This window comes from Rhamphochromis longiceps, linkage group LG22 (assembly GCF_057381845.1).
Source record: "Rhamphochromis longiceps isolate RC_006_pf linkage group LG22, R_longiceps_female_GT1.1, whole genome shotgun sequence".
NCBI lineage: Eukaryota > Metazoa > Chordata > Actinopteri > Cichliformes > Cichlidae > Rhamphochromis > Rhamphochromis longiceps.
This window is the reverse complement of record NC_140577.1, coordinates 30004175-30030871: the sequence shown is the minus strand read 5'-3', so window position 1 is coordinate 30030871 and position 26697 is coordinate 30004175. Positions and strand designations below refer to the sequence as shown.

Below are 26697 nucleotides of genomic sequence, written 5' to 3'. Positions count from 1 at the left end.
TTCCAACAATCCTCTCTACACAGACAAGCATAAACACACGACTATCACTAAATCAAATTTAACACGCGTTTGTAATGATGCTAGTTCATTTTACAATAGGGCTCATTCACTCGGTCAGCAGGTGGCAGTATCCTCATACACTGGGGAGTAAACTGCCATTAAACAAAACAGAAGAAGAAGAAAACATTGCACATGGGCGGTATGGATCGGGTAGACCAATTTGTACAGTCCAACTTTGCACATGCTCAGTAAGGATCGGGGAGTCCTGATCCGTAACTGTCGTTTTATTTTTAGTTTTTGTCTACATTATATTGAAATATTTCATTATTGCAAACATTTTAAGCTATACTTATTATTCTTAACATCTTAACAGATACTCTGACCCGTAACTATCGTAAAAAGCTTTGGCCAGAAGTAGACACCTTTTGCACATGCGTGGTACCGATCTTGTTTCTGGTACGGATCGGGTAGTGGCAGTTAGCCAAGCTTGCTAGCAATAGCTGATAAATTAGCGCTCTTTGCTTCTGGCAGGAAACAAAACCACAACAACAAAAAAAACATGGTGGCACCAAAACACTAGTGTAGCTTCAAATATGTAGTTAGCTCTCCATTAGTGGCATTAGCTATGATCATGTAATTGTTTTATGCTAGCTTGAACACTACATACATGCTGTGGTGTTTCTGTTCAGGAACTTTGACAATTCCATTTCTGTAGCAGCTTATGTTAGCATAAAATTTCAACCAGAAAACAGTTTGTCTGAACATTTACTAATGCTATAATGTATAATAGAATATATATGTATAATGATACATGTGTGTTTGGTGTGTATCTTTACACCAGCAGAAACCACCTGATAAACACTTGCTCCTTCTTTTGCTCTTATGCGAGGCTAAGCTAATTGCCCCCAAGCATGTGAGAGTAGTCTGTCTTGTATTTGTATATGTATTTCATCAATTATGTAGTTAGCTTTTAATGGAGGTAGGTAAGGCATAAGTACAGATCCTTACATCCCATTCATCTTCCTTTTCTTTGTATTTTATTTCTTGCCTTCATTTTTCTTCTGTTTTTAGATAAATAGAACCAACACTAGAACCAAGTGGAAGATTTTTATTCAGAATCATGTAACGATCTTTCGTGTTTTATGTCAGAATTATGGTTAAATCATATTTGAATCAATCCAGTGTTTATTTCGACAGTTACTGCAACATTTTTCTAATTTTTATTACTGCTGGCCTCTTCCTGTGCAGCTACATCATTACAGCCTTTAAACCCTTACTTCTCTGCGTCATGGAGTTTGAAGCCCAATCCCAATGTCCACACTCTCAGACTTACAGAGTTTGAGTTGCATTCCTGCTAAATCAGTCTGGGCTTATGTCTGTTCCAACCCCAAGTTTTTACGTACACGTGGGCTCTTTGGCAAACACTTTTGGTATGTCTGAATTTGTTGTTGACTTCGCAGATTTACCCACAGTTCATTGTGCTTACGTTATACATAGAGTTGCAGTTAATGCCTTAGAAATGCTTTTTGGGTAGGATAAACCTACCCAAAAGTTTAGCTTTTAGTAAAATATCTCAACAAAGATCTGTCAACCAATGATAACCAATATATTTGTCAATCAGCCAACAGTAAAGCCACATCCCCATGCCAATGAAACCATTTTCACATAACTTTTGCTTTGGGATTTGGTGCATGCTGGAAGAAGCCAAGGCCATAAAGGATGCACAACAATAGGCAGTGATAGTCTGTGAAGTTATTTCTTTTTGCACACAATATCAGACAAAATTACAGTTACCATGGTTATCTTCCAATTTACACAAAGTATAAAAACTTCAGCGAGGAAAGATTTCAGACTCTGGAAAGAAAACTTGTGAGAGATGTTTCTGAAGAGCCCAGAACATCTGCCAAGACACGATGACTCTCATAACCACTTTGGGAATTGTAGTCTCAAAGAAGACAACCACTAGAACCCTGCAGAGGTTACAGACCAAGAAAAACTGCTCTTCTGCAGAAGACACACCTTCAAACCACATTAAAGTATGCTAAGGATATAGATAGAAATATGTCTGCTTTCAAGTCCCAGTGTAAAACTGGAACATCTGGGCTTCCACTGTATACCTGATGTTTCTTTTTCTAACAAAAACAAACTAGAAAACATCACTTACAATTACAGATACTATACAGCAGCCTATAAAGGTTAATATGTGGTTTAAATAATCTGGTGTTACATGCTGGACGTTCTTCCTCTGGGAAAAGTCAGCCAGTGCTCAGCTGCAGATATGGAACACCACGATTGTACATCATTGTGGATCATCCTCTGGACTGAGTGTATGCTAACTAATCTCTGTATAGTTTGAATATATATTTAAGGCAAATAATGTGGAATAACACTTTAATGTTAATGTCACCATTCACTAATAAAGGCAGGCTAACATTAATGTTAGTGTAATGAATAATCATGGTGGTAATGGTAGCAAAACAAAAAGAAAACAAACCCTCAACTATACAGTGGAAGGCAAGATGTCCCAGTTTTACACTGGGACTTGAAAGCAGCATACATTTGTGGATTTGTGCGTTAAATCAGTCTCATGCGGCGTGATCTGTGCGCATCTGGTAATTCGCCACACGTTTTGTGAGTGAGCGAGAGATGGTACGTGTAGTTTTACACATTTTTGTGCACAGAAAGGTTTTTGAAAGAGAAAATTATTGGATTTGTGAGCTGAGCAAAAGATAAATCATTGGACACATTCGTGAATCTTAGTTTATGCTTTATATCATATCGTCCATATTTGCAACTCTTTTGAGACATATTTCTTTCCATATGAGGACAACCTGGAGAAAGACTATGCGTACTGGAAGCACATCCTTTGGTCAGATTAGATGAAATTAGAGCTTTTTGGCCACAGGGTGTTTCTTATGTTTGGAGAAAGAAGGGAGGGATGCACAGCCCAAAGAAAACCCTCAGCACAGTGAAACACGGTGGTGGGGGTCTTACGCTGTGAGGATGCTTCAGCACATCTTGAACTGAGAAATGCATGAAGGTGGAAGGAATCATGAAGAAAGGAGGACGTAAAGATTTTGAAAGAAAGCCTCAAGCAGTCAGCAGTAAAACCAGGTCTGGATCAGCACTTTGTCCTTCATCATGACAAGTACCCAAAATATATGTCGCTCCTGGTGAAGCACTACCTCCTAAAGTCACAAAGCCCCAAGCTGCATCAACCTGCACTGCATTGAAAATATGTGGAGTGTGGAGAGCTCAGAAGTGTTTTTGAGACTACAGCAAATGACTGCAGACTGTTATCCAGCAAAAAAAGATACCAACAAGTATCTATTACCATCAGGGGGCTGATAATTAACGGCAGGGGGGAGGGGTGGGGGGTAAATAATTTTGCTTTTGTGTAAAAAAATAAAAATAATGTAAGAATCCAAAATCAAACCTTCAAAGAGCTGTGTTTAAAAACCCTTGCTCTGTTTGACAGCACTTGGGAAATACTTTAGTCAAATACAATTTCAGACGATGGCTAATAGTTCTGGCCTCATCTGCACTGTTTATTGCTATTCTAACAAGAAGATGACACATAAAGACTAATTGCTTTCATTAAACACATGCGCGCACACACAAAATGGTTTGTTTTTCACGTGTGAATGAAAGCCACATTTTTTTTTTGTAAATGTTGGACACATATATGCTGTTTGAATTCTGTACAAAGTCTTTTGTCCCCAACAAAATTAGCACATTTCAAAGATGATCTTGTCACATTCACCCAGCGCTACCCTCATTTCTTTTTCTGTCTCTCCCCAGCACCCTCCTTTTTGCCATTTCCTCCTCTCACCATCATTATTGAGGTCCATTTGTCTGAAGATCTTATCCGTCCTCTTCTCCGGCGTGGATTCATCCTCTGGCATCTTCATCACAGATGACACCATCTTGTAGATGGCCTGAGAGATGAGAGAGAAAAAGAAGGAGAGAGAGATTGGTTGGGTGGGCGGTGACAGGAGAACAAGAAAGATAAGTGAATTCAAGCCAGCAGGGACCCATTAAGGAGACTCAGCAGGAAAGAAGTAAAACATAACTGAACTAAAAAAAATAAAGTCACTGCAGCTTTCAAGATGCTGATAAACAGCCTTTCTGAAAGTCCACATGATTCACTGACATTTGTTGCTCCTGATGCTAAGAGCTGCTCCCTGGGCAGCTTTTCCAGAAATACCCACGCAGCGTTTGTGTGCCTATAGAATCGCTCCATCGCGCCACGGTGACATGGGTCACATGTGGCAGCGGGGTAAAGGGACGGAGGGCTTACAAGCAGGGCTTACACTATTGATTTCATACATCTTTATCTGTTGACCGATATGAGCACGCCGCGTCCCCTGATAGCATTAAATTAACCTCTGCAAGAGAAGCTCCGAGTATCAGCTGGCCTCAGGCGCAGATCTAAAATCAGCTTACGTGCCTATTAAATCTCCTCCGCTGGGAGTATAGGGTGTAAAAGCAACTGTAGATCAGTGTCGCAGGAGCATCGTCACAGAGGCAGGGAGCTCGCAGGAAATGAGCCCTCTGTGCTTTTTAGAAAGATACACTGGCTCTAAAATGTTATCTCCTCTGACTGTAAAGTCTCATGCCCACACCGTCCTTCAAAAAACTGTGGGAAAAAAACTCCAAGGAGAAAAATAGTGACAAAGGCGTCAGGCACACAGAAATAATCAGGTATTTTAACTGCCCTAAGTCTGAGCACAGATGATTCAGCTATGCCATCATTAGTGTGCAACAACCCTTCAGTTTCATGGTTGGCTCCTTTTATCTTTTCACCAACAATGAATGTCAAGCTAATGCCAACAGGTGTGCCAGGTGGCTCCCTGTAATGAGAGGTATCCTCAGATGTGCTTCCCAGGAAGGCTCACTAATGACTCGGGACCACAACAGAATCTGAAGACACAACAGCGATGACGTTATGTCCAAGATGTCTGTGGATTTTGCTGCAGAGATATCAGCTCAAGTTGAAATGGAGCCCAGCTGTACTCTTACTTTATACCATTTTAAGGGCATATTGTAGCATCCATCCATCATTAAGACAGACAAACAGCATTCAAACCAGCGTTAGCTCAATATTTGATTAATATTGTCCTAAGCTGACTTACTAAGGTAGCTAGAAAGTTAAAAAATAAAATAAAATGAACATAAGAAAATTAGTGAGAAAACAGGGTTTTGTGATACACAAGTTCACGGTTTGGGATGTGGACGTTATCCCTGCATTTGTTGAGGAAAACAAAAAACTTTAAACACCAGGGGGCAGCATTTTACAACTGACTGTGTTGAGATGAATGACTGTAGATGGTTGAGATGTTTTGATATTCCTCTTACTTCCTCCCGCGCTCAGTTTTCAATCGATTTGGCTGGTTACATTAAATATTATAGTGAGTCTTTGCACCATCTTGTGGTACAAAATGGTATTACAACTTTGGATTATATATCTTTAGCACATTTCATGGATGTGAATATTAAGGTTTACACAAAAAAATAGAATTGATAAAAATCACATTTGGATTGAACTGCAGGTGTTTACTCAAATTCAGGTTATGAGTAAAGACGTGGACTCTAAAATATGAATTTCACAGAAAAGATATGTTGGAAGAGCAGTTATGATACTTGTTAATAAGTCACCCAATTTTAATTGTGTCAGAGTAGAAAAAGCGACTCCACCATAGCAAGGCCATAGTCTGTAAAGGATTCACTGAAGGGCACAGCTTGTTGCTTTTAAGATTCCCCACAGCAGATCATCTGAATATCTCAGCCTATCACTAACATCTTCCTCTGTCACACCAACCCTCTGGAGAGGAAGAGGCTCATTCCTGATGTAATCCCACCTCCATGTTGGTTAGTGTTAGGGTTAACTCCCTGCCACTCCTACCGCACACCTCACCAATGTCTTTGCTGTTCTCATACATGCACTGCACCACCCTCACATACATCTCTCCCTCCTGACACTCCTTAGCACCCTATAATCTGCTTTCTCTAGATGCACAAAGACACAGTGGAGATCCTTCTCTACACTTCTCCATCAACACTCTCAAAGCAAACATCAGATCTGTAGAGCTCTTTGTCAGTATGAAGCCACACTGCTGCTCACCGATCGTCACCTCTCTTCTCAACCTAGCATCAGCAGCTCTTTCCCATATTTTCTTGGGCTGGCTCATCACTACTACAGCTCTGCACATGACACCTCTTGAAAATCCGTAGCAGCAGGCTTCTCCATTCCTCAGTTATCCTCTCACTCTTGTGGATTGTGTTGAACAATTTGGTTAGTAAGTCCACCGCCCTCTGTCCCTCATTTCCTCCTTACTAATCCTCTGCACTTCCCAGTTCACCATCTTTCCCCATTCTCTCATTCATCAGCTCCTCAAACTGCTCCTTCCATTTTCTCAGCAAACTTTTGCTTGTTAGCAAATATCTATCTTTAATCACCCTGACCTGCTGCACGTCGTTTCCACCTCGATCTCTCCGTCTAACCAATCTGCACGAGTCCTTTTCTCCTTCCTGTGTGTCCACACCCACATACAACTCACAATATGCAAGAAATTGAAATTGTGGTTATAATGATGGACACGTCCATTGATCAGCAAAAGTGTAGAGCTTTTATTAATCTGATAATGTGGTGTAAAACAAATCTGACCTCAGTCATGACCCTTCCACTCTCCTGCTCACTCTCAGCACATAATGGTCCCCTCCTTTCCCTAACGGTGTGTAACCTCAGTGAGCCTGTAGATAATCCTAGCATTCTGCACACTCAGGGATAAACTCAAGTTAAATTTAACTTGCTAATCCATGAGAATCCAGAAGTGCATACACACACACAGAATACACAGCGAGATCCTCAGTCCAATATCTTGACATATGAGTCCTTCTGCTTGTTCTCTTCAACAGTGAAAGGATTAGATGCAGCACTACTTAACAGCCTTCCTGCAAACTGTTGCCTGTGCCAATGCTGCACTCAGGGTGCCTATTAGAGTAAGTTAATGCATTCATCCACATACTTAAATGAATGCATTAACTTACTTAACATAACTAATGGGAGTATTTATTAAAGGTGCTCTGTCTTTTCTTAGTATTGTATAAATCTCTGTGATTGGCTGATCAATACAAACTGTAATGTAGTTTGCACCATGTGCTAGATGAAAATTTGAAGGACCAATGGAAAGAACAAGCAGGAAAAAGCAAGAAAACATACTGAGACTCCTGGTGAGATCAAATTAGTTATTCAAGAACATTCCTGTTTCAGTCGCATGATGTGTGTTTATGAAAATGAAATCAGGTTTGGGGATTTAGAATTTGAAATGGACCATAAATCAAAGTGCTTTACTACTCTTACTGAGTGCTTTTTACTACAAGCTACATTCGCATAGCATGCCCACAGGTCCATCACAGGCAATTTGGGGGTTGAGTATCACCTAACTGGTGGACGACCCGCTCTATATCCTGAGCTACAACTGCTACAGATAAGAAGGGATCTTCTACACATATGGCAAGCATACTGTAGAGTCTACATTAGTGATTTCATTCATGATTGAATGTACTCGGTTAGCTCGTTAACACGTTGACACCTTGCAGCCCCACGCACGGGGTGATCCGCGGTAACTTGCTAACGGAGATTTGCCGCGGTTATGGCGTTAACGTCATTTTAACGAGATTAATGCTGACAGCACTAATATAAAGGCCTGCTAGGGAGATGACAAAGTATTTTTGCACAAGTATTTATATTATTTAGTGATGATACTAAGTGTCTGTGAGCTGCTAAGGCACTCTAATTCATGTTCGCAAACTAGGATGCTACTAATGATTCCAGTGTTACAACTTCAAAACTGCCATGGCTAACTTTTTATCTAGCCTGAGTTTCCATTTAAAGGGAGTTAATTAGCTTGTTGTTGGTTATGTGGTGGGGGAGATGCCACCAACATCAACTCACTATGCAATTAGGTAAGCGTATACAGTCAAGAGGTAAATGTGATGTGTGACCTAGCTAAATGCAGTAGATAGCACTGCAACAACAGTTTGCTTTTAAATGGCAGTAACCTTGTGGCCCTAATAAAAGTGTCATAATGAGCTATAACGGAAGGTTTTGAGAGAAATCGCATGGTCTACATGTGACAACCCCTCCACCAGCACCTGAGGCCAGAAGAAGTGTTTACTTCCACCAAAACTAACCAGCTTCCCTTGCTTACCTCTACAATCTCCAGCATTTCCTCGCGGCTGATATACCCATTTCCATCCAGGTCGTACATACTGAAGGCCCATTTAAGCTTCTGCTCCAGCTTTCCTCGTGACGTCACACTCAAGGCAATGATGAACTCCCGGAAGTCTATTGTCCCGTCGGCGTTGGTGTCAAAAGTTCGGAAGACATGCTCGGCAAACTTGGAGGCATCGCCGTACGGGAAGAAATTGGCGTAGATCTTCTTGAATTCCTCCACATTCAAGGTTCCACTGGGGCAGTCCTTCAAGAAACCCTGAGGTTAAAAAAAGCAGATATTAGGTGAGACAGGGTTCAAAATAAGACCTTTAACTTTTTCTTTATGTCTATAGAATAATATAAAACAACTCCAATTCCAATAAAGTTGGGATGCTGCATAAAATGCATTGAATTCTAGGTGATCAGTGTCTATTTTGGACTGCAGATAGGCCAGTCTAGTACCTGGACTCTTCTATTATAAAGCCTTGCTGTTGTAATAAATGCAGTATGCAGTTCAGCATTGTGTTGCTCATACAGTTGTGGTCAAAAGTTTACATACACTTGTAAAGAATATAATATAATGGCTCTACCGAGTGTCCCGTTATTTCTAAAACTCTGATTTTTCTCTGATAGAGTGATTGGAACAGATACTTCTTTGTCACAAAAAACATTCATGAAGTTTGGTTCTTTAATGACTTTATTATGGGTTAACAGAAAAAAGTGATCACATTTACTGGGTCAAAAATATACATACAGCAACATGAATTAGCAATTTTGGTGACTTACAAAGTTGTCAGTGAACTGAGCTTCATAGCATGGCCTCTTAACTTGTGAGTGATTATGAGTGACTACAGCTGCTGACTTCTCTTAGGCCAGTTAAATAGGGCTCATTGGATACAAACGCCCACAAACGCTACAATGGGAAAGTCAAAGGAGCTTAGCATGGATCTGAAAAAGCGAATTATTAACTTGAACAAGTCAGGAAAGTCACTTGGGGCCATTTCAAAGCAGCTGCATGTCCCAAGAGCAACAGTGCAAACAATTGTTTGTAAGTATAAAGTGCATGGCACTGTTTCGTCACTGCCAAGATCAGGAAGAAAACGCAAGCTATCACCTGCTGCTGAGAGAAAATTGGTCAGGAGGATGAAGAGTCAACCAAGAATCACCAAAAAGCAGATCTGCCAAGAATTAGAAGCTGCTGGAACACAGGTGTTATTGTCCACAGTCATACGTGTTTTGCATCTCCATGGACTGAGAGGCTGCCGTGCAAGAAGGAAGCCCTAGCTCCAAAAGCAGCACCTTAAGGTTCGACTGAAGTTTGCTGCTGATCACATGGACAAAGATAAGACCTTCTGGTGGAAAGTTCTGTGGTCAGACAAAACAAAAATTGAGCTTTTTGGCCACAATGCCCAGCGATATGTTTGGAGGAGAAAAGGTGAGGCCTTTGACCCCAAGAACACCATGCCTACAGCCAAGCATGGTGGTGGGAGTATTATGCTGTGGGGCTGTTTTGCTGCCAATGGAACTGGTGATTTACAGATAGTAAATGGGATAATGAAGAAGGAGGATTACCTTCACATTCTTCAACATAACCTAAAATCATCAGCACGAAGGTTGGGTCTTGGGCACAGTTGGGTGTTCCAACAGGACAATGATCCCAAACACACATCAAAAGTGGTAAAGGAATGGCTAAGTCAGGCTAGAATAAGGGTTTTAGAATGGCCTTCCCAAAGTCCTGACTTAAACCCCATTGAAAACATGTGGACAATGCTGAACAGCATTGTCCACATGTTTTCAAGTCCATGTCAGAAAGCTATCAAATTTAACTGAACTGCACCAATTCTGTGAAGAGGAGTGGTCAAAGATTCAACCAGAAGCTTGTGGATGGCTACCAAAAGCGCCTAATTGAAGTGAAAATGGCTAAGGGACATGTAACCAAATATTAGCACTGCTGTATGTATATTTTTGACCCAGCAGATGTGATCACTTTTTTCTGTTAACCCATAATAAAGTCATAAAAGAACCAAACTTCATGAATGTTTTTTGTGACAAAGAAGTATCTGTTCCAATCACTCTATCAGAGAAAAATCAGAGTTTTAGAAATAACGGGACACTCGGTAGAGCCATTATATTATATTCTTTACAAGTGTATGTAAACTTTTGACCACAACTGTATATGCAAGAAGCCAGGAAACTAACATAACTTTTTCAAAACATCAGAACAGTCAGAGATCAAATTTCTCAATCAAAACTTTGAGTAGTAACATTTTCAGTCATTTAACTTCTTATTCTGATAAGAATGATTTTGAAAAGGAGCTTAGTCTTGGATCAGAAAAGCCAACGCTATCTCTTCTATTCAAGCCCTCACATTTGATAAAGCGGAATTGTGCCTGAGGAAAAAAAGGGAGGTAAAAGTCACTTCTATCCCTGGTCTTTGTTCAAAAGAAATAAAGCTCTTTTACAAAGACCTTTAAAATAGAGGCAATGAGGTAACAAAACCATTTCTGATGGCTGGGATTTCTACTCACAACTGGAGGGGAAAAATCAGCAGGGTTGTGCTCCTAATAAATATTTTTTAATTGACAGTGTTCAAAATTTCACTGTGTTTAGTGAAGCATCCAGCATCTCCCACACTCAGAAGCAGTTGATCTGCTGAGAGCTGTGACCACTGTGACAGGTCAGTGAGGGGTGGGCTTTAACTTGTACAACTCTTATTCAGGACAGCACGCACAGCTGTTCCATAGGTTTAACCCACGTGTAAAGCTCTGCAGCCACTACACATATATCCATGTGCATAAGATGAGATAACTTGTGAGGTCAGGTCACTGTGGCATTTCATAATGCTAAGCTCCCCACTGAATAAAGGACTGGGTTTAGACAGTGCTCTGTGGTGGACGGAGATAAGACTGCTGTCAGTGTTACAGATCACAGATAGAAACACGTCTGTACAGAAGACGCAAGGATGTCCTAACAATCGTGATATAAATCATAACTCTGCTGTGTGACATATTTGCCTAGTTTAGGACTTATTTTTACCAACAATGAAAGGATCCAAAGCACTTTTGAAATGTTTGAAGATCAGGAAGATTCTGATTTTGGAGAAACAATAGGTAAAGAGACTTATTTTAAAACATGCAACTTTGATATCAGAAGATGATAACTCAAGCCATGCTGTTCAGACGGTAGTTAAAGGTGCAACATTGAATATTTTTCTAACACCAATTGATCCGATTGTGCTGTGTCACATGCAAGGTGACGAATCTACTTAAATCGACCAGATTATTCATCTTTATGCTCCGGGTTATTGCTTTATTAGTTTGCTAATGCGTTCAGCTATAAGGGGTGGGCAATCTCCGTCCACGAGGGCCGGTGTCCCTGCAGGTTTTAGATCTCACCTTGGGTCAACACACCTGAATCACATGATTAGTTCGTTACCAGGCCTCTGGAGAACTTCAGGACATGTTGAGGAGCAAATTTAGATTTAAATCAGCTGTATTGGTTTGAGGACACATCTAAAACCTGCAGGGACACCGGCCCTTGTGGACTGAGATTGCCCACCCCTGAGCTAGTTGCTAGCTAGTTGTGTTGCTCCCAAATAGCCAAAGAATCTGACAAAAATGGTTGTGTTATCAGCTAACACTAGCAAGCTTAGTTGGCATTGTATGAGTAGATCGTACAGATACCTGGTATCTGTATTTAAGCCAAGTAACATATCCCACGAAGGTTGATTCTGTTCATCTGCACGTAGCATTTTCAATCGGAGAAACGTTTCGTCGCTCATCCAAGTGACTTCTTCAGTCTTAGCTGACTGCAGGTTTCCCCAAGTACATTTGCACAATAACTGAAACCAGCCCACTGAAGGCTGAGGAAACCTGCAGATGAGTGAAAACGCTACGTCCAGATGAACAGAATCAGCCTTTTGGGATTTGCTTACATGGATGATCGAGCATGCATCAAGATATCCCACGATCGAATAAAAGATTGTAAGTCAACAAACAACACAGGATCATGGATTTGTTGGACAATCTGTCTGTATAATAACCAAACTGAAATCCATATTATTTGCTGGATAACTTCAGTGAATATGCTCCAAAAGGCACCGACACCACAAATAAGAGAATTTAAGAGAGATAAATTGCCTGAGGTGAGCACTATTCTGTAACTCAAAGTTGCCCCACCCTCATTAATAGCTAACATTTATTCCTGTATAATGTTAAATGGAAGAACTGAAAAAAAAAAAAAACCCCGCCTGCACAGTTGCCATATGCAGAGAACCTGGGCAGTTTATTTCTGTACTAAAGTTGAGCCTCAAGCCTCAGATGGCCGTTTGAGAAACTGCAGTTTTTGGTTCTTTGCTGTTGGCTTCATCGTACGGCTTTATAAACATCTATGCCAAACGATACCTCTTATAGTTATATTAGTATTACTGGTCCATTTTATGTACATGCCATATAAATACCAGATCTGTCATTATATACAATTCAATATAAATCTGCAAAACAAAAAAATACAGTATTTCTCTTAGAAGTACAGTAGTGTAAGACTACAGCTATAATATAGTACAGTACTGTGCAAAGGTTTTGAGCCATTCACCATTTCTTTTTATTTTCTGCATTCCTTCTCATGCAGCAATTTATTGCAGCATGTGGGAACACAATTAGAAATACAGTATTTAAAGCTTTAAATTTAAAGTTTGTATAGTTTTAATGAGCTTGAAAGTCAATATTTGGTATGACTAGCCTTACTCTCCCACGCAGCTTGAATTCTCTTAGGTCAGCTTCCTTATCATTTTATCAAGTATCTTTGGGAATAGTTCGTCAAACCCTTTGAAAGACAGTCAAAGCTCTTCTTTAGATGTTGGCTTTTGTTCTATTGTCTGTTAGGATGATCCCACATTGCTTCAAAACATTGGATTTTTGGCTCTGGGGAGGCCAATCCATGACTGAAAGTGTTCCATTGTGTTAGTTCTTCTACCAGGAAGGATTTTTACTGTATTGGCAGTTTGTTTATGATCATTGTATGCTCTAAAATGAAACTGTGGCCAATCAGACACCTTCTAGATGGTACTGAATGGTGGATCAAAATCAGATAGTACTTTTCCATCTTTTCCATCATCATCCAAAAGATCCCTGACACAACTGTCTGAAATGCAGCCCCAAACCACGACAAAGCCTCCATCATGTTTTACAGATGGATGCAGCCACAGACTATCTGTACCTCTATCCTGACCTCCTCTGTACACATTGATACACAAAATACAGCTGAAGAGCCAGCTGTAATCTCTCAGGCATCTCAGGTCCTGTGTCAGGTCTTTGCTGGATTTTGTTCTGTTTCTTAGGGATGTGACTTTCAGATACTGTTCATCTACTGATCTGCGGTCTGTTATGTGTAGACACAACACAGGTTTGGTGCCTTTAGGTGGCATTAGGTGCCATTTTATCCTAGAATGAATCATACGTCAGGGTTATGTGGCTCAACAAACAAGAGAAAGCATTCCTGTGAAAATGAGTCAATGTCTAAAGAAAAACTTTGAACACCTTCAGAAAGCCTGGAGAACTATTGCTCAAGACCACTTTAAAAATTTACAATAAAGTCTTGCTCCTTGGAAGGAGAGTATAAAGAGTTGAAGGCGGGCTCGAGACTTTTGCACAGTGTTCAGGGTGTGAATTGTGCACCTTGTACCACTCCTGCAACTCGTGGTCGGAGAACTCGGTATTCTCACGGAGATCCTGCAACACCTCTGGCCGCAGTTTGCTGTTCTGTTTCCCCATGGCAACGGGATGGGACTTTGGGTTTCCTTGACAACAACAGCGACTACAGCACTAGCCAGGCTGCTTTTCACACCTGTCAATCAGAGATAAGGAAACGGGAGGTCAGCAACAATTAAGAAGAGAGGAGGGTGAACTCGAGTGACAATTGAGAAGTGCAAACAGCGCAACGTCACCAAAGCTGCTCGGCAACAGACGAAAAAAACAAAAACAAAACATATGAGGGATTAGAAGAGAGGGTTCGCACAGTCGACTGTTGGCTACAATTAAAACCAGCAGCTGCTTTCTGCTTGAACAAATAAAATGATCGGGCAAACCATGGAACAGTAACATAGACACTTCCAAACAGACAGCACAGCTTTGCAACTCACACAAAGTCTTTTAATGGAATCAAAGCAAGCCTTGTGACGGTATTGTTTCCCAGTCCGTTTGACACGAGATGTTACGCAAGTCTTTAAACTGCCGCATCACAGTCGCAAAACGTTAAATAATCCTGAGCGTGCCCCGGTGACGTCAAGCGCTAGCCCACTGATCACATTTTTATGGGATTATTTAGCCAGCTGCGTGTCTGTGTGTCAAATCAGCCGTGTGGTGTGTGCCTTCAGATCTCCTAATCTTCATGTCAGATCAACCTGCTGCACAAAATGCGATTTCAATGATTCAACTAAACAATAAAACCATTACTAAGAAAAGGAGTACATCACTTGTATAAAATCCGATTCATTTACCTATTAATAATGTAATGAAGGTACTTTGGAGGCAATTTGGACATTGCAATAGTGGTTAAAGATTAAATACATAGAGTAAGAGATTTTAACAGTAGGAAAAAAAACTAAATATACCTTAAATTGCCACCAATTAGGGTTGAAATGCAGTGGTTGCCTCATTTAAAATGATGTCTTTGTGGTATTTCTTGTGGTAGAGCTTTCTATACAAACATTTATATAGTTCTGCACTGTAACATCTTTCAGTAAAAAAAAAAAAGGTCCAACAAACTTGTGCTTGTTAACTTTGTTTCCTTACTTTGGACCACTAATTAGCTTGTGCTCAGCCATCAAAGTGTTCTGTGACTTCTGTGTGTGTGGCAATGCAAATTAAAATTACAGTATCAGTGGGGCTTGAACACCTCTGACGAGACGCTTCCTGACCTACACTTTCTCCTCGGTTGAGCTCGGTAATTACGCCGTCAGCTTTTCGTGTACGTGCCCAAAGAAGCGGGAACAAGCGCGGGCCTGTTTGTGTTTACGTGACCTCTACAAAGTCAAAGTAAGCTGGTGGGGCATTTGAGGTGGACGGCGTAGTGTTTATCACTGACTGGCGAGAGCTGCACCATCGCAGAAGCGAAACCCACGCACTCAACCATCTCTTTACTCGGCTAATAAAATTAGGCTTTACTGTAAACGCTTGAGCACTGACAGTAATTCTTATAGTCAGTCCCCAGCCTGCTGACGCTGGAACTGCAACCATCAGTTATGAGTCCTTCCTGTTTGGGGTCTGGTGAAAGTTGCAGAGGGAGGACTGGGATGTGACGGAGGTTGGGATCGTGTCGTCACCAACAAAGTGCATTATGGGACCATTGTTCGTGCAAATCCAAGTTGAAAAAAAGCAAATACAGAGACTGAAGATGCTTTTGGGTCATCAGAATGGTGAACTGCTGTGGCACAGCCGTGTTTTACAGAGTGGAGGAAGACTTTTGCTCTGGTCATGAAGCCGACGATGTACGGCTTGAAGACATCGTAGGGATTTTGCTACATTACAAATGTGGCAGTTATATGTAGGCTGTAGCTACATGGTGGTATGGCTTGAATCAAACAAAAGCTTTATACTTTCGTGTTTTAAAACTTCTGCAGTCCCGACTTCGTGCTGTCGTTGCACTTCAGTTACACATCTACAGTAATTGTTACATGGTTACAAAATATTAGTATGTAATAATAAGGAAATGTTGTGTTTTATCGAATTGGAAAAAAGACAAAACACATTACAGTACAGCATTGAATATTGAGTAACTACCTGTTGATGTCCATCTTTGTTTAGGTTTTGAGCGAACACCAACATGGTGGCAACTACCCAGAATGCACTGCAATTTTCGACCCTTTGCCAGCTGTCAGAAAAATGCAGTTTACTTGGCGCAACGCCAGTGTTTCCTGTCAAGTTCACACCTTGGAGCTGCTTTGATTCTGAAGGGCGTCAGGTTTTGAAGGTTATTTTAGAAACACCTGAGGACCAGTGCTTTCTTTTTGTTTTTTCCCAGAAAAGCTTGTTTCAAATTTTAAGTCCAGGATGTTTTTAAATAGTTTGAGTGATCAAATTTTCAACACACAAACCTTTGATTTTTTTACTCTGAGCAGAGTTCAGTTTGTCTTAAACATCATGTGCAATCCAACCACAAAGACAGACATAAATCTATTTCTCCTCAAGGAGTAACTGGGTGGTGGTGCCTGCACTGCTGAAGGCTATATGTGAAATGAGTAGGTAGTTGCTGTAAACCAGTAATTTACGTTTTAGCTGAACAGACCGAGTGCACCGTTGTGCCTTGGATGAGCATTTGGAGAACACACACCCATCGCGCACTCACTGATGCACACACTTTCTAGTTCCTGTAACGATTAATAATTCCTTCCCACGCTGCCCAAATGTGAAATTTAATTGTTGAGACAAAGGTGATTAAATAACAGCAACAAAGGTTTCCCGATGACAAACAGAAACAGTCAACCTCTGCTTCAATTAGCCACGAGGGTTGCTTCCACATGATGTCTCTGTGAAACGCTGCAGATGATTTGGGCTGATATCTAAACAAAACAAACAGAAAGTGAGTGAGTTTGTGAAGACCTGCTAAAATGTTCACATCAGGATTTTTGAGAACTTTTCGCCACATGTAGCCACAGATCCTCAGATCATGGGATTTTCCTCTTCTCATGGAGGTCCACTGCAATTATTGTTGGTGGAAAGGCTCAGAATGGGAACCACAGCTGCATCCTATGAGCAAGCTCATCCAGCTTTTGAAGTAACTGACTTAAAAAAAACCAAAAAACAAACAAACAGTTACCTTATAAGGACTTTACTTTAGGCATGTGTTCTTCGTAGTCACGCTCAAGGCCTTTACACACCGGACACAGAAAATATTTTGTGTGTTAAAGAAATGTTGGGGCCTCGACTATTCTCAATTCAGCCGCTCACACCACCTGCATAATTTTGATGTGGTCCCACCTCTACTGAAAGTGAAGAGCTGAAAGTGCCCCACTCACATCCTGAAATGTGTACAAAAGCAGCCGTCATACAGCCTCAACTCTTCAGACCTCCCCGTTGCTGCCTTCTGCTGAGAACTGAACCTCCATTTCTTCCTTTTCTTGTTTTGAAATATCAGGACCAGCTCATAATCACTTGATGTTTACTTCCTTTTTTTTCACAATGCAGAAATGCAATCCTTTCCATGTGTGTATATCTTATACAACATATTATATGTTACAAGTTCGCATATGAAAAAATCTGGAATGTCATGGCGCTTTTTTGCAATCTGCTCGGCTTTTAGATCTGAGTCTTCACAACAAATAAGATTGTTAGCATTGTGTATTAAACACAATGGTGATCTTTACAATCATATTTTATATTATTTCATCAAGACCATCCCTAAAGCTCTGACAAAAATTGCTACTGCCACGAGTCAGTCAGATCCTGTCCTAAAGACTCAATAATACAAAGTGACAGCCTGACTGACAGTGCTCTATGCTACAACTGCACAACAAAACCTATTCTAGCACACTGACCTTTTCTGTGAACTCACAACTCTCTTCTTTCCCCTTAGAATTGTTCTTTAACCAAGCTGTGATCCACAACAACTCTGTGTGCATGTCAGTCGGTCAAAGAAGCCACAGCCACAGTTATTTTAATCCCAATCTAACTCCCAAACCCAATCCCTACTGTCCCCCTTTATTGCTTATCCTTCCATCCTGAAACATGAAAAAAACATTAATCCATCTCCCCAGTTTAAGTGCCCACTGCTTGTTAGTTGCTGTTGTCAGGCCCCGTCATAAGTCCATACGCACACATACACAAACCCTGTGAACATCTGTTTCAGAGCTGCTAAGCGGGTCACTGACTTCTACCCTGATGATCTTCGCATGGAGAAAAGAGAGAAAGGCAGGCGAAGAAGAGAGACAAAGCTACACAGACAAATGGCTTAAGAACAAAGACAGGATCACAGAGAGAAAGGGAAAAGAGGTGACAGAAAGTCAGATCTGTGGATTTAGAGGTGCTACCAAAACTTATTACAGTATCTGCAACTGTGTTTTTTCCAAGTACCTTCCTGAAAATCCAAAAACACCATTTCAGAGCAATTTCAGAGCACTGCAGTCTGACACTCTCACTAATTAAAAAGAAATGTGGTATTTTTGAGTAAACACAAAGCGATTCACTCATTATACGTCCCTTTGTAGCTGATGTATGGTTCATAGTAGCCCCTCCTGTTTAGGTAACAGTCTAATGTCTTGATAACTTCACATCACCTAATGGCCCATTTCTTTAAAAGCTTGGTACTTAGTTTGCTGTTGCTTTGCTGTTTTAGAGGGAGTCTGATCGAGGTGTTGAAGTGATCTCGCCGCATTCAGCAAAACGTACAGTTCAAAGCTAGCTAGCTCGCTTGGCTCAAGAGCTGGAGGTGGGGGATACAGACTAACCAAACCATGCAAATCCCATCGAACAAAGTTGTGTCAACAAGTTAGCTGCCTTGCTAATGTTAGCGACATACATTGCAGTATTAATGAATCACATAACTGGGTTTCTCAGTGTTATTTATGCTTATGTTAAATTAATATTAAGTTAGCTGTTGATGCTAAAGCTCTATTTACCATTTTATTGTTGTTTGCTTTTATGTAATTGGAAAACTAATATGATAAGTTATTTTTCGTAGCATTCACGATTTCAGGCATTTATGTAACACGTGTAGAAAAAATGTCTCCTCTGGGCCCTGCAGGCGGTCTATCCTTCAAGCTCAGGTCTGCCACCAGAGCCCTGGGAGCTTGAGGGTCCTGCGCAGTATCTTAGCTGTTCCCAGGACTGTGCTCTTCTGGACAGAGATACCAGATGTTCTTCCTGGGATTTGCTGGAGCCACTCGGCTAGCTTGTTACCTTCACCCTCCACATCTTCTCGAGCTCTTCTCTGAGTCCTTGGTACTTCTCCAGCTTCTCTTGTTCCTTCTTCCTGATGTTGCTGTCATAATATGCCGGCCACTTGGTTATAGCGTTCCATGAATGCCCTGCCTGCTAGCATCTTGCACCCTGCTATTACAGAGGGGCAAAAAAGTATTTAGTCAGCCACCGATTGTGCAAGTTCCCTCACTTAAAATGATGACAGAGGTCAGTAATTTGCACCAGAGGTACACTTCAACTGTGAGAGACAGAATGTGAAAAATAAATCCATGAATCCACATGGTAGGATTTGTAAAGAATTTATTCGTAAATCAGGGTGGAAAATAAGTATTTGGTCAATAACAAAAATACAACTCAATACTTTGTAACATAACCTTTGTTGGCAATAACAGAGGTCAAACGTTTACTATAGGTCTTTACCAGGTTTGCACACACAGTAGCTGGTATTTTGGCCCATTCCTCCATGCAGATCTTCTCGAGAGCAGTGATGTTTTGGGGCTGTCGCCGAGCAACACGGACTTTCAACTCCTGCCACAGATTTTCTATGGGGTTGAGGTCTGGAGACTGGCTAGGCCACTCCAGGACTTTCAAATGCTTCTTACGGAGCCACTCCTTTGTTGCCCGGGCGGTGTGTTTTGGATCATTGTCATGTTGGACGACCCAGCCTCGTTTCATCTTCAAAGTTCTCACTGATGGAAGGAGGTTTTGGCTCAAAATCTCACGATACATGGCCCCATTCATTCTGTCCTTAACACGGATCAGTCGTCCTGTCCCCTTGGCAGAAAAACAGCCCCATAGCATGATGTTTCCACCCCCATGCTTCACAGTAGGTATGGTGTTCTTAGGATGTAACTCAGTATTCTTCTTCCTCCAAACACGACGAGTTGAGTTTATACCAAAAAGTTCTACTTTGGTTTCATCTGACCACATGACATTCTCCCAATCCTCTGCTGTATCATCCATGTGCTCTCTGGCAAACTTCAGACGGGCCTGGAAATGCACTGGCTTCAGCAGCGGAACACGTCTGGCACTGCGGGATTTGATTCCCTGCCGTTGTAGTGTGTTACTGATGGTGACCTTTGTTACTTTGGTCCCAGCTCTCTGCAGGTCATTCACCAGGTCCCCCCGTGTGGTTCTGGGATCTTTGCTCACCGTTCTCATGATCATTTTGACCCCACGGGATGAGATCTTGCATGGAGCCCCAGATCGAGGGAGATTATCAGTGGTCTTGTATGTCTTCCATTTTCTGATGATTGCTCCCACAGTTGATTTTTTCACACCAAGCTGCTTGCCTATTGTAGATTCACTCTTCCCAGTCTGGTGCAGGTCTACAATACTTTTCCTGGTGTCCTTCGAAAGCTCTTTGGTCTTGGCCATGGCGGAGTTTGGAGTCTGACTGTTTGAGGCTGTGGACAGGTGTCTTTTATACAGATGATGAGTTCAAACAGGTGCCATTCATACAGGTAACGAGTGGGGGACAGAAAAGCTTCTTACAGAAGACGTTACAGGTCTGTGAGAGCCAGAGATTTTCCTTGTTTGAGGTGACCAAATACTTGTTTTCCACCCTGATTTACGAATAAATTCTTTACAAATCCTACCATGTGGATTCATGGATTTTTTTTTCACATTCTGTCTCTCACAGTTGAAGTGTACCTCTGGTGCAAATTACTGACCTCTGTCATCATTTTAAGTGGGGGAACTTGCACAATCGGTGGCTGACTAAATACTTTTTTGCCCCACTGTATGTGCTAGATACATTTTATATAGATAGATAGATACAATTATATTACCCAGAAAACCCATCAGAAGTACCTTAGAGCACATCAGTTGATTCTACAAGTAATTTAGTTCTTCTAGTTGTGTAAGCTGCTCCTTAAGGAGGATTGAAGCAGGTTTCATTGCAGGTTTTACAGACCGTTCAGTAAAATCCTCCCACACCAGGCTGAAATTATTTCTCTGGGCGCCCATGTGAAATAAAAAGTATTAAAACTATATTGACTAACTGTGGTCAGGGAGGCACTGCCATTATAAAAGAGGAGGATGGCATTGGCTGGCCAATATCAGGTTTTTAATAAAAGGCTTTTACAGAACATCTGCCCAATTTTAGCAGCAATAAATTGAAAGAGAGAGTAGTGAGGCAGAAAAGTTTGAGATGGAGAGGTGGAAATGGGAAAAGAGAAAGGATGAATGTTTAAAAAAAAAAAAAAAGGCAAGCTAGAGATAAGTCCAAAGTTCAATTTAACATTTCAGAGAGTTGGTCTCTTTCTTGACTGTTTAACTCATTCACTGCCATTGACGTCTATAGCCGTCAATTGCAGTGAATGAGTCAATGGGTTTAACTCATTCACTGCCAATGGCTGGCAGTGAATGAGTTAATATGCTTTTACGATGAGAAAATGCCGCCTTCATATCGCCTGCCAGTAGCTCAGTCATTAGGGAGGAAAAGGGATAGAGAGAGGGAGGGAAAAAAAGCAAGAGGACTGGAGAGAAGACAGACAACAGGGGTGGTACGGTACTTGAATAAAGCACACTAAGCTGGTGCCATGTGAAAAGAGCGACAGATCAAAAAAACTGACAGGCACCATTGATTTTATTTTATTATTCTCCACTCGAGTGTTTTCAGTCTGCCGTCTCCCGTTGCTTCTTCTCAAAGAGCCAAAGAGCAGCAATCTGAGAGGCCACCTGAGATGCTGGGCCGCTTTCTTTTCCTTCCCGTCCTGCTCTTCATGCTTTTATCTCCCTCACAATTTTCCGTAATTTCTGCCCAACAATTTCCTTTTCTTCTATTGGAGCAGCCCTCCTGGTGCTTCTCCCTGTCACTGCAGGGATAAGCGATAGCCTGGCGTGGTCTCACAGCGATTGTTCTCACAAAAGAATTTGAGTCTTATTTTTTGACACCTTTTCTCACTTTTGATGATAACTTTATTTGTGCACTGTGTAGGTGACAAATTAGAAAATGGTAACATAGTAAAAGATTGAAAGATATTTGCATCTTAACTGCTCTCTTTTTATTGTCATCGTTTGGTCCACTCCTGTTCACCAGTTACGTACCCTTGCAGTTTCTAAAGCTTAAATGATACTTTTATATTTTTATTTTTACTGCCATGAATCTGTGTAGAGTCTACAATAAAGCCTTTGCAAGTGGTCAGCACCTTTGCCAGCATTTATGTCAATTCATCATATGGATGCATTTCCAGGGAGGTTCATGTTAGCTTACAGCGTAGGCTCCAGCATAAGGTTTCAGAAATATTTTACACAGAAGTATAAATCAATTGTATGTAATGGGCTCATACTTTATTTTGCAAAATGAACATCATGTTGTATTCAACGAGATTTAAAACTAGCAGCCAACCCTATAAATGTATTATATTGATATTACAGCATTTACTGAGCTCACAGATCCAGCGCAGGGCTGTTTTCTCATATAATTCTATACAAATGCACCTCTTTTTGGAGGAGTCGTCCCCTACTGTACATTAGAAAGAATGCAGATTGAAGGCACTCCTTTATATCTTTTATATAACAACTTCCACCCTCACGGACTGCCTCAGCAAAAAACCCTAACCAAAAACAATGAAAACACACCTTAACCTCCTGAGACCCAAACTCTTCCACAGCATGCATTTTTAATTTCTCTTTGATATTTGGGCTGATTGGGACCTGATGAATGTAAAAACAAAGAATTACCAGATTTTCTTTTTACCTAATTTTTGTTTCTAAGAAAAATGAGAGCCACATATGAGGATATTCATTTAAAATTTCGATAGAACAGTGGCAGTATAATGTTCTCGTAAGTGGATATCAGGCCCTTGTGAAGTAAAATTGAGTATTTTGGTCTAAATAACCCAAAATGTGATGTCCACATATGTGGAAGCAGGATCCTAAGAGGTTAAGATTCTCAAGCCTGCAAAGAGTGAAGCTGGTGAAGAGTGAACTTTAAGTGTTGGAAGAATAGATTATTTGGAAATAAAATTATTTGTGAACACGTAGGAACAAAAAGATTTCTGATCGACGAGTTATCAGAACTGCTGGGTCATTGTGTCATTGACTGCAACTTGCAAATCTTATTCCCGAAACTTATTTCTGAATTTCACTCTTCCTTTATTGCTTCTGAAATCCTATCTCCGTTATGACATCCAGTCACCACCAGAATTCTTCATGGTTTATCCTTTAAAGGGCAAAATAATTCATGAATACAAATCTTTTTTTGCAGCATCCCTGAAGGCACCAATGAGGAAAATCAATTTTAGACCTCGTTTAAAAAACTTTGAATATATTCAACAGCACACTTATGGTGAACTAAAGCATTCAGCAGAGTTTTGGGCATAATGAAATACCGATACACTGGGATGAGATTTTTGGCAACTTTAAAGCTACTAACTATTAATTTAAAAAAAAAGTTTAAACTTTTTCAAAAGTACCTAATGCTATCAACAGAATGCAAAGTGGTGGTATAATAGATGAAGTAATGTAAGATTAAAGGAATAACTGATCATCCCGAGTATGATTGAACTGGGACCATTTCTTTTGAAAGGCTAAGATCAAAGGTCTTAATGCTAATGGTTGCTATGTAGCAAAAGCGGTAAAGCACTGTCCTCTGATTGTGAACATTTTAATTACATTTTACAAACGGTGATGACATTAAACACCTTTTATAAATGGTTGCAAATGCCTTTGAAGCAAAAGGTAACATTAGCACTTCATTGCTAGCATTAGCTAGCTTGTTTGCTAAAACTAATGAGGGATTGTTCAGATCTTTAGCAACAAAAGTCTGTGCTAAAAGTTTTCTAGTTATTTACTTTGTCTGCTTTTTGAATTGGGGTTCATAAAACTTATAAAACTTATAAACTTATAAAGACTCATAAGACAAACCCCCCCAAACACGTGATGTTATGGGACTAAATCAGACAGAAGCTGGAAAATGCTAAAATATTCATTAAAACATAGGGGGAATGTTGATTTAGTAACAATTCATTAGTATTTCACAAAAATGAACCAAGAAAGAGCTTTTCTTGTGTAAATAATAAATATGATCATTGCCCTTTAAGAATAATTCTCCCATCAACCCCATCCTTCCTTTCCTTAACCTGCTCCATATTGTGCCTTGTCACTGGCTGCCTGGCAGAGGCAGCTGATCAATACAAATCAGTTCGTCAAGTCTCCAAATTCTTGTGCTTCCATCTTAAGAAGCAGTGGGGAAAAATAGACATAAAGAAGCAGAGGCAGAGGACAGGAAGAAGGATTGTTGAAGAAACTGAAAGTTATTGAAAGAAAAAACATTAATGGAGTGGTTAAAAATAAGAATGAGGACTGGTCCTCAGTGTGGAGCTCTTTGCTGCTGCAGAGAGAGTTTTCAGAGCAGGACTAAATGCTGATAATAACCTGCCATCAAACAGGGAACACACACATTACTGAGTAGTCACGGCTATCTGAACACACACACACACACACAATGCAATACAGTATGATCTAAAACCGTTCCTCCTTCATTCAAAATGACTAATGTATAAAACGATAAGAAGAGATTGGGGTATGATGAAGTAACAGCTAAGGTCACATAAGTGCAGCGGGCTAAGGCTTAAAAGGCTTATGTGGCATTCACCTCTCTGAGAGACGGAGAGAAAAACAGACAGATGAAGAGGAGAGTTTAGGGGTAAATCAGGGACGCCTTTTTTGATGGAGCTTTTCACATGATTGAAATAGCTGCTAATCATTCTTCACATATTATTGCAATCGATTCAGAGAACTGCAAACTGTTTGTTTAATCTTTCCTATTTGTTCAATATGTATTCTGTTTATGAACATAATCAATGGATATCTATTTATTCTGTTTGCACCAAGATCGCAGTGTCTCACTCCGGTTGGTGGAAGGGCTCTCTTTTTATGGAAAATTTGCCCATTTGAGATGGGAAAAACTTGTGAAAGCTTATGAAAGAGCTGCAAGGAAGACATACAAAAATGATCCTTTACTTAAAAAATAACGTTTTTCTAAAAATGTGCTGGCTTAGCATGAGACTCACAATCATCCTAGCCCTAACCACAGACACTTATATGTCAAGAGGTTAATGCTGCAATTAATAGTGAAGCTAAAGATTTCAAGGATGCTATAAATTACAGTCGAATGATATTCCATTTACTGTCATGGAAACTCACAAAAGCAGTAAATCCCCACTGTGAATTCGAAAGGTCAAACTGAAAACCTCTACTCAGTGACTGATCGTGAATTATGATTTTTTTATAGTTGCTTTGCTTTTATGACCAAGAAGACAGAAAAAGAATGAATGTGATTAATGGTTTCAAATGTTTTTGTTACTGGTTTTTGATATGGTCCATTAAGCAATTCTCAAATTTAACTTGATATTTAGTGTTTCTTAGTTTTAGACCAGCGGTCAGTCTAATATTTTTTCCTTGTTTAGTTGAGTAAGAAGATCCCCAGTTATAAGCAGTCTTCTGTTTGGTACAGTCCCACTCTCCATCGGATTCACCCACAAAACAAAAACTATTCACGAGTAAGGAGCACTGTGAAGAGACCAAGACTCCAAACTCCTTGCATCCCAAATGGATCTTCAAGATCTTCAGAGTGAACTGGGATTGGTCCAGTGCATGGAAACAGGGTCTACTCTGTTATGCCAAAATTCTTAATGTAACACAATAACTCGTTCAAGAATTGTGCATTACTGACTTTTTGAAAATTGCATCTTTTTACAGGGAATTTTTGCCAGTTAAAAATCTAATTTAGATGAAAAAACTGGTGTTGGCCAGAGGGGCCGATGGCACGATATGGCAGCCTCGCTTCTGTCAGTCTGCCCCAGGGCAGCTGTGGCTACAACTGTAGCTTGCCTCCACCAGTGTGTAAATGTGAGAGTGAATGAATAGTGGAATTGTAAAGCGCTTTGAGGTTCTCGAAAAGCGCTATATAAATGCAATCCATTATTATTATTATTATTATTATAAATAAAGAAATTATGGCACAGCCTCCACCACAAGCTGCTGGATCTGTAGACACAGGCAGCTGCCGGGAACAGTTAATGGTCTTGTCAAAGGTTCCCTTCTGGAAATCTTGTTATGACTTTGACATTTTTCAGATATAGTCTTGATGACCAAAGGTCCTTTTTCCATTGTCTCGGCTCCATCTGAACTAAACGGCAAGTAAGTTTGGGGTTTTGAGAAGGATGAATGAGCACTGCTTTAATTCAAATGGTTCCTATTGGGGAAAACCTTGTAGTGTGAATATATGGAAAAATAATCATTTTAACTGGATTCTCTTCTCTTAAAGGTCAACATCTTAATAAATTGAAGTCTAATTAATCATCCAACCCCAGTGCACCGAAATGTAAGAATCTATTGCCAACATCCCAGTGCTAAAACAGCTAAAAGTGGTTTCGACGTCTAAAGACCAGTCTACACACCATTAAGGCAAGTGGTATTAATGCTGCGATACCTCCAGCATTCCTTCGTCATCGGCCCAATTGTAGACCTCTTTTCAAAAACTCAGACCTCCATCTGAGAGGAGGCTGACCTCATTTATAACACATCCATCAGAGGGCAATGCTATTTCCATCTAGG

The 26697-nt window shown here is 40.5% G+C and overlaps 1 protein-coding gene across 4 annotated transcripts in view; it reads right to left on the bottom strand.

Moving 5' to 3' along the window:
- Positions 1-26697, bottom strand: part of LOC146644293 (hippocalcin-like protein 1) — a 51727-nt gene that overhangs the window by 2751 nt on the left and 22279 nt on the right. For 3 of the 4 annotated variants that reach the window (XM_085395936.1, XM_085395938.1, XM_085395937.1), the window contains exons 2-4: positions 13894-14062; positions 8214-8495; positions 3833-3938 (exon numbers count right to left, since the gene is read on the bottom strand). In XM_085395936.1, the coding sequence (XP_085252062.1) occupies positions 3833-3938; positions 8214-8495; positions 13894-13989 (484 nt within the window). In that variant the 5' untranslated portion in view covers positions 13990-14062. The remainder of the gene's footprint in view (positions 1-3832; positions 3939-8213; positions 8496-13893; positions 14063-26697) is intronic. The other variant, XM_085395935.1, reaches the window with a different exon arrangement.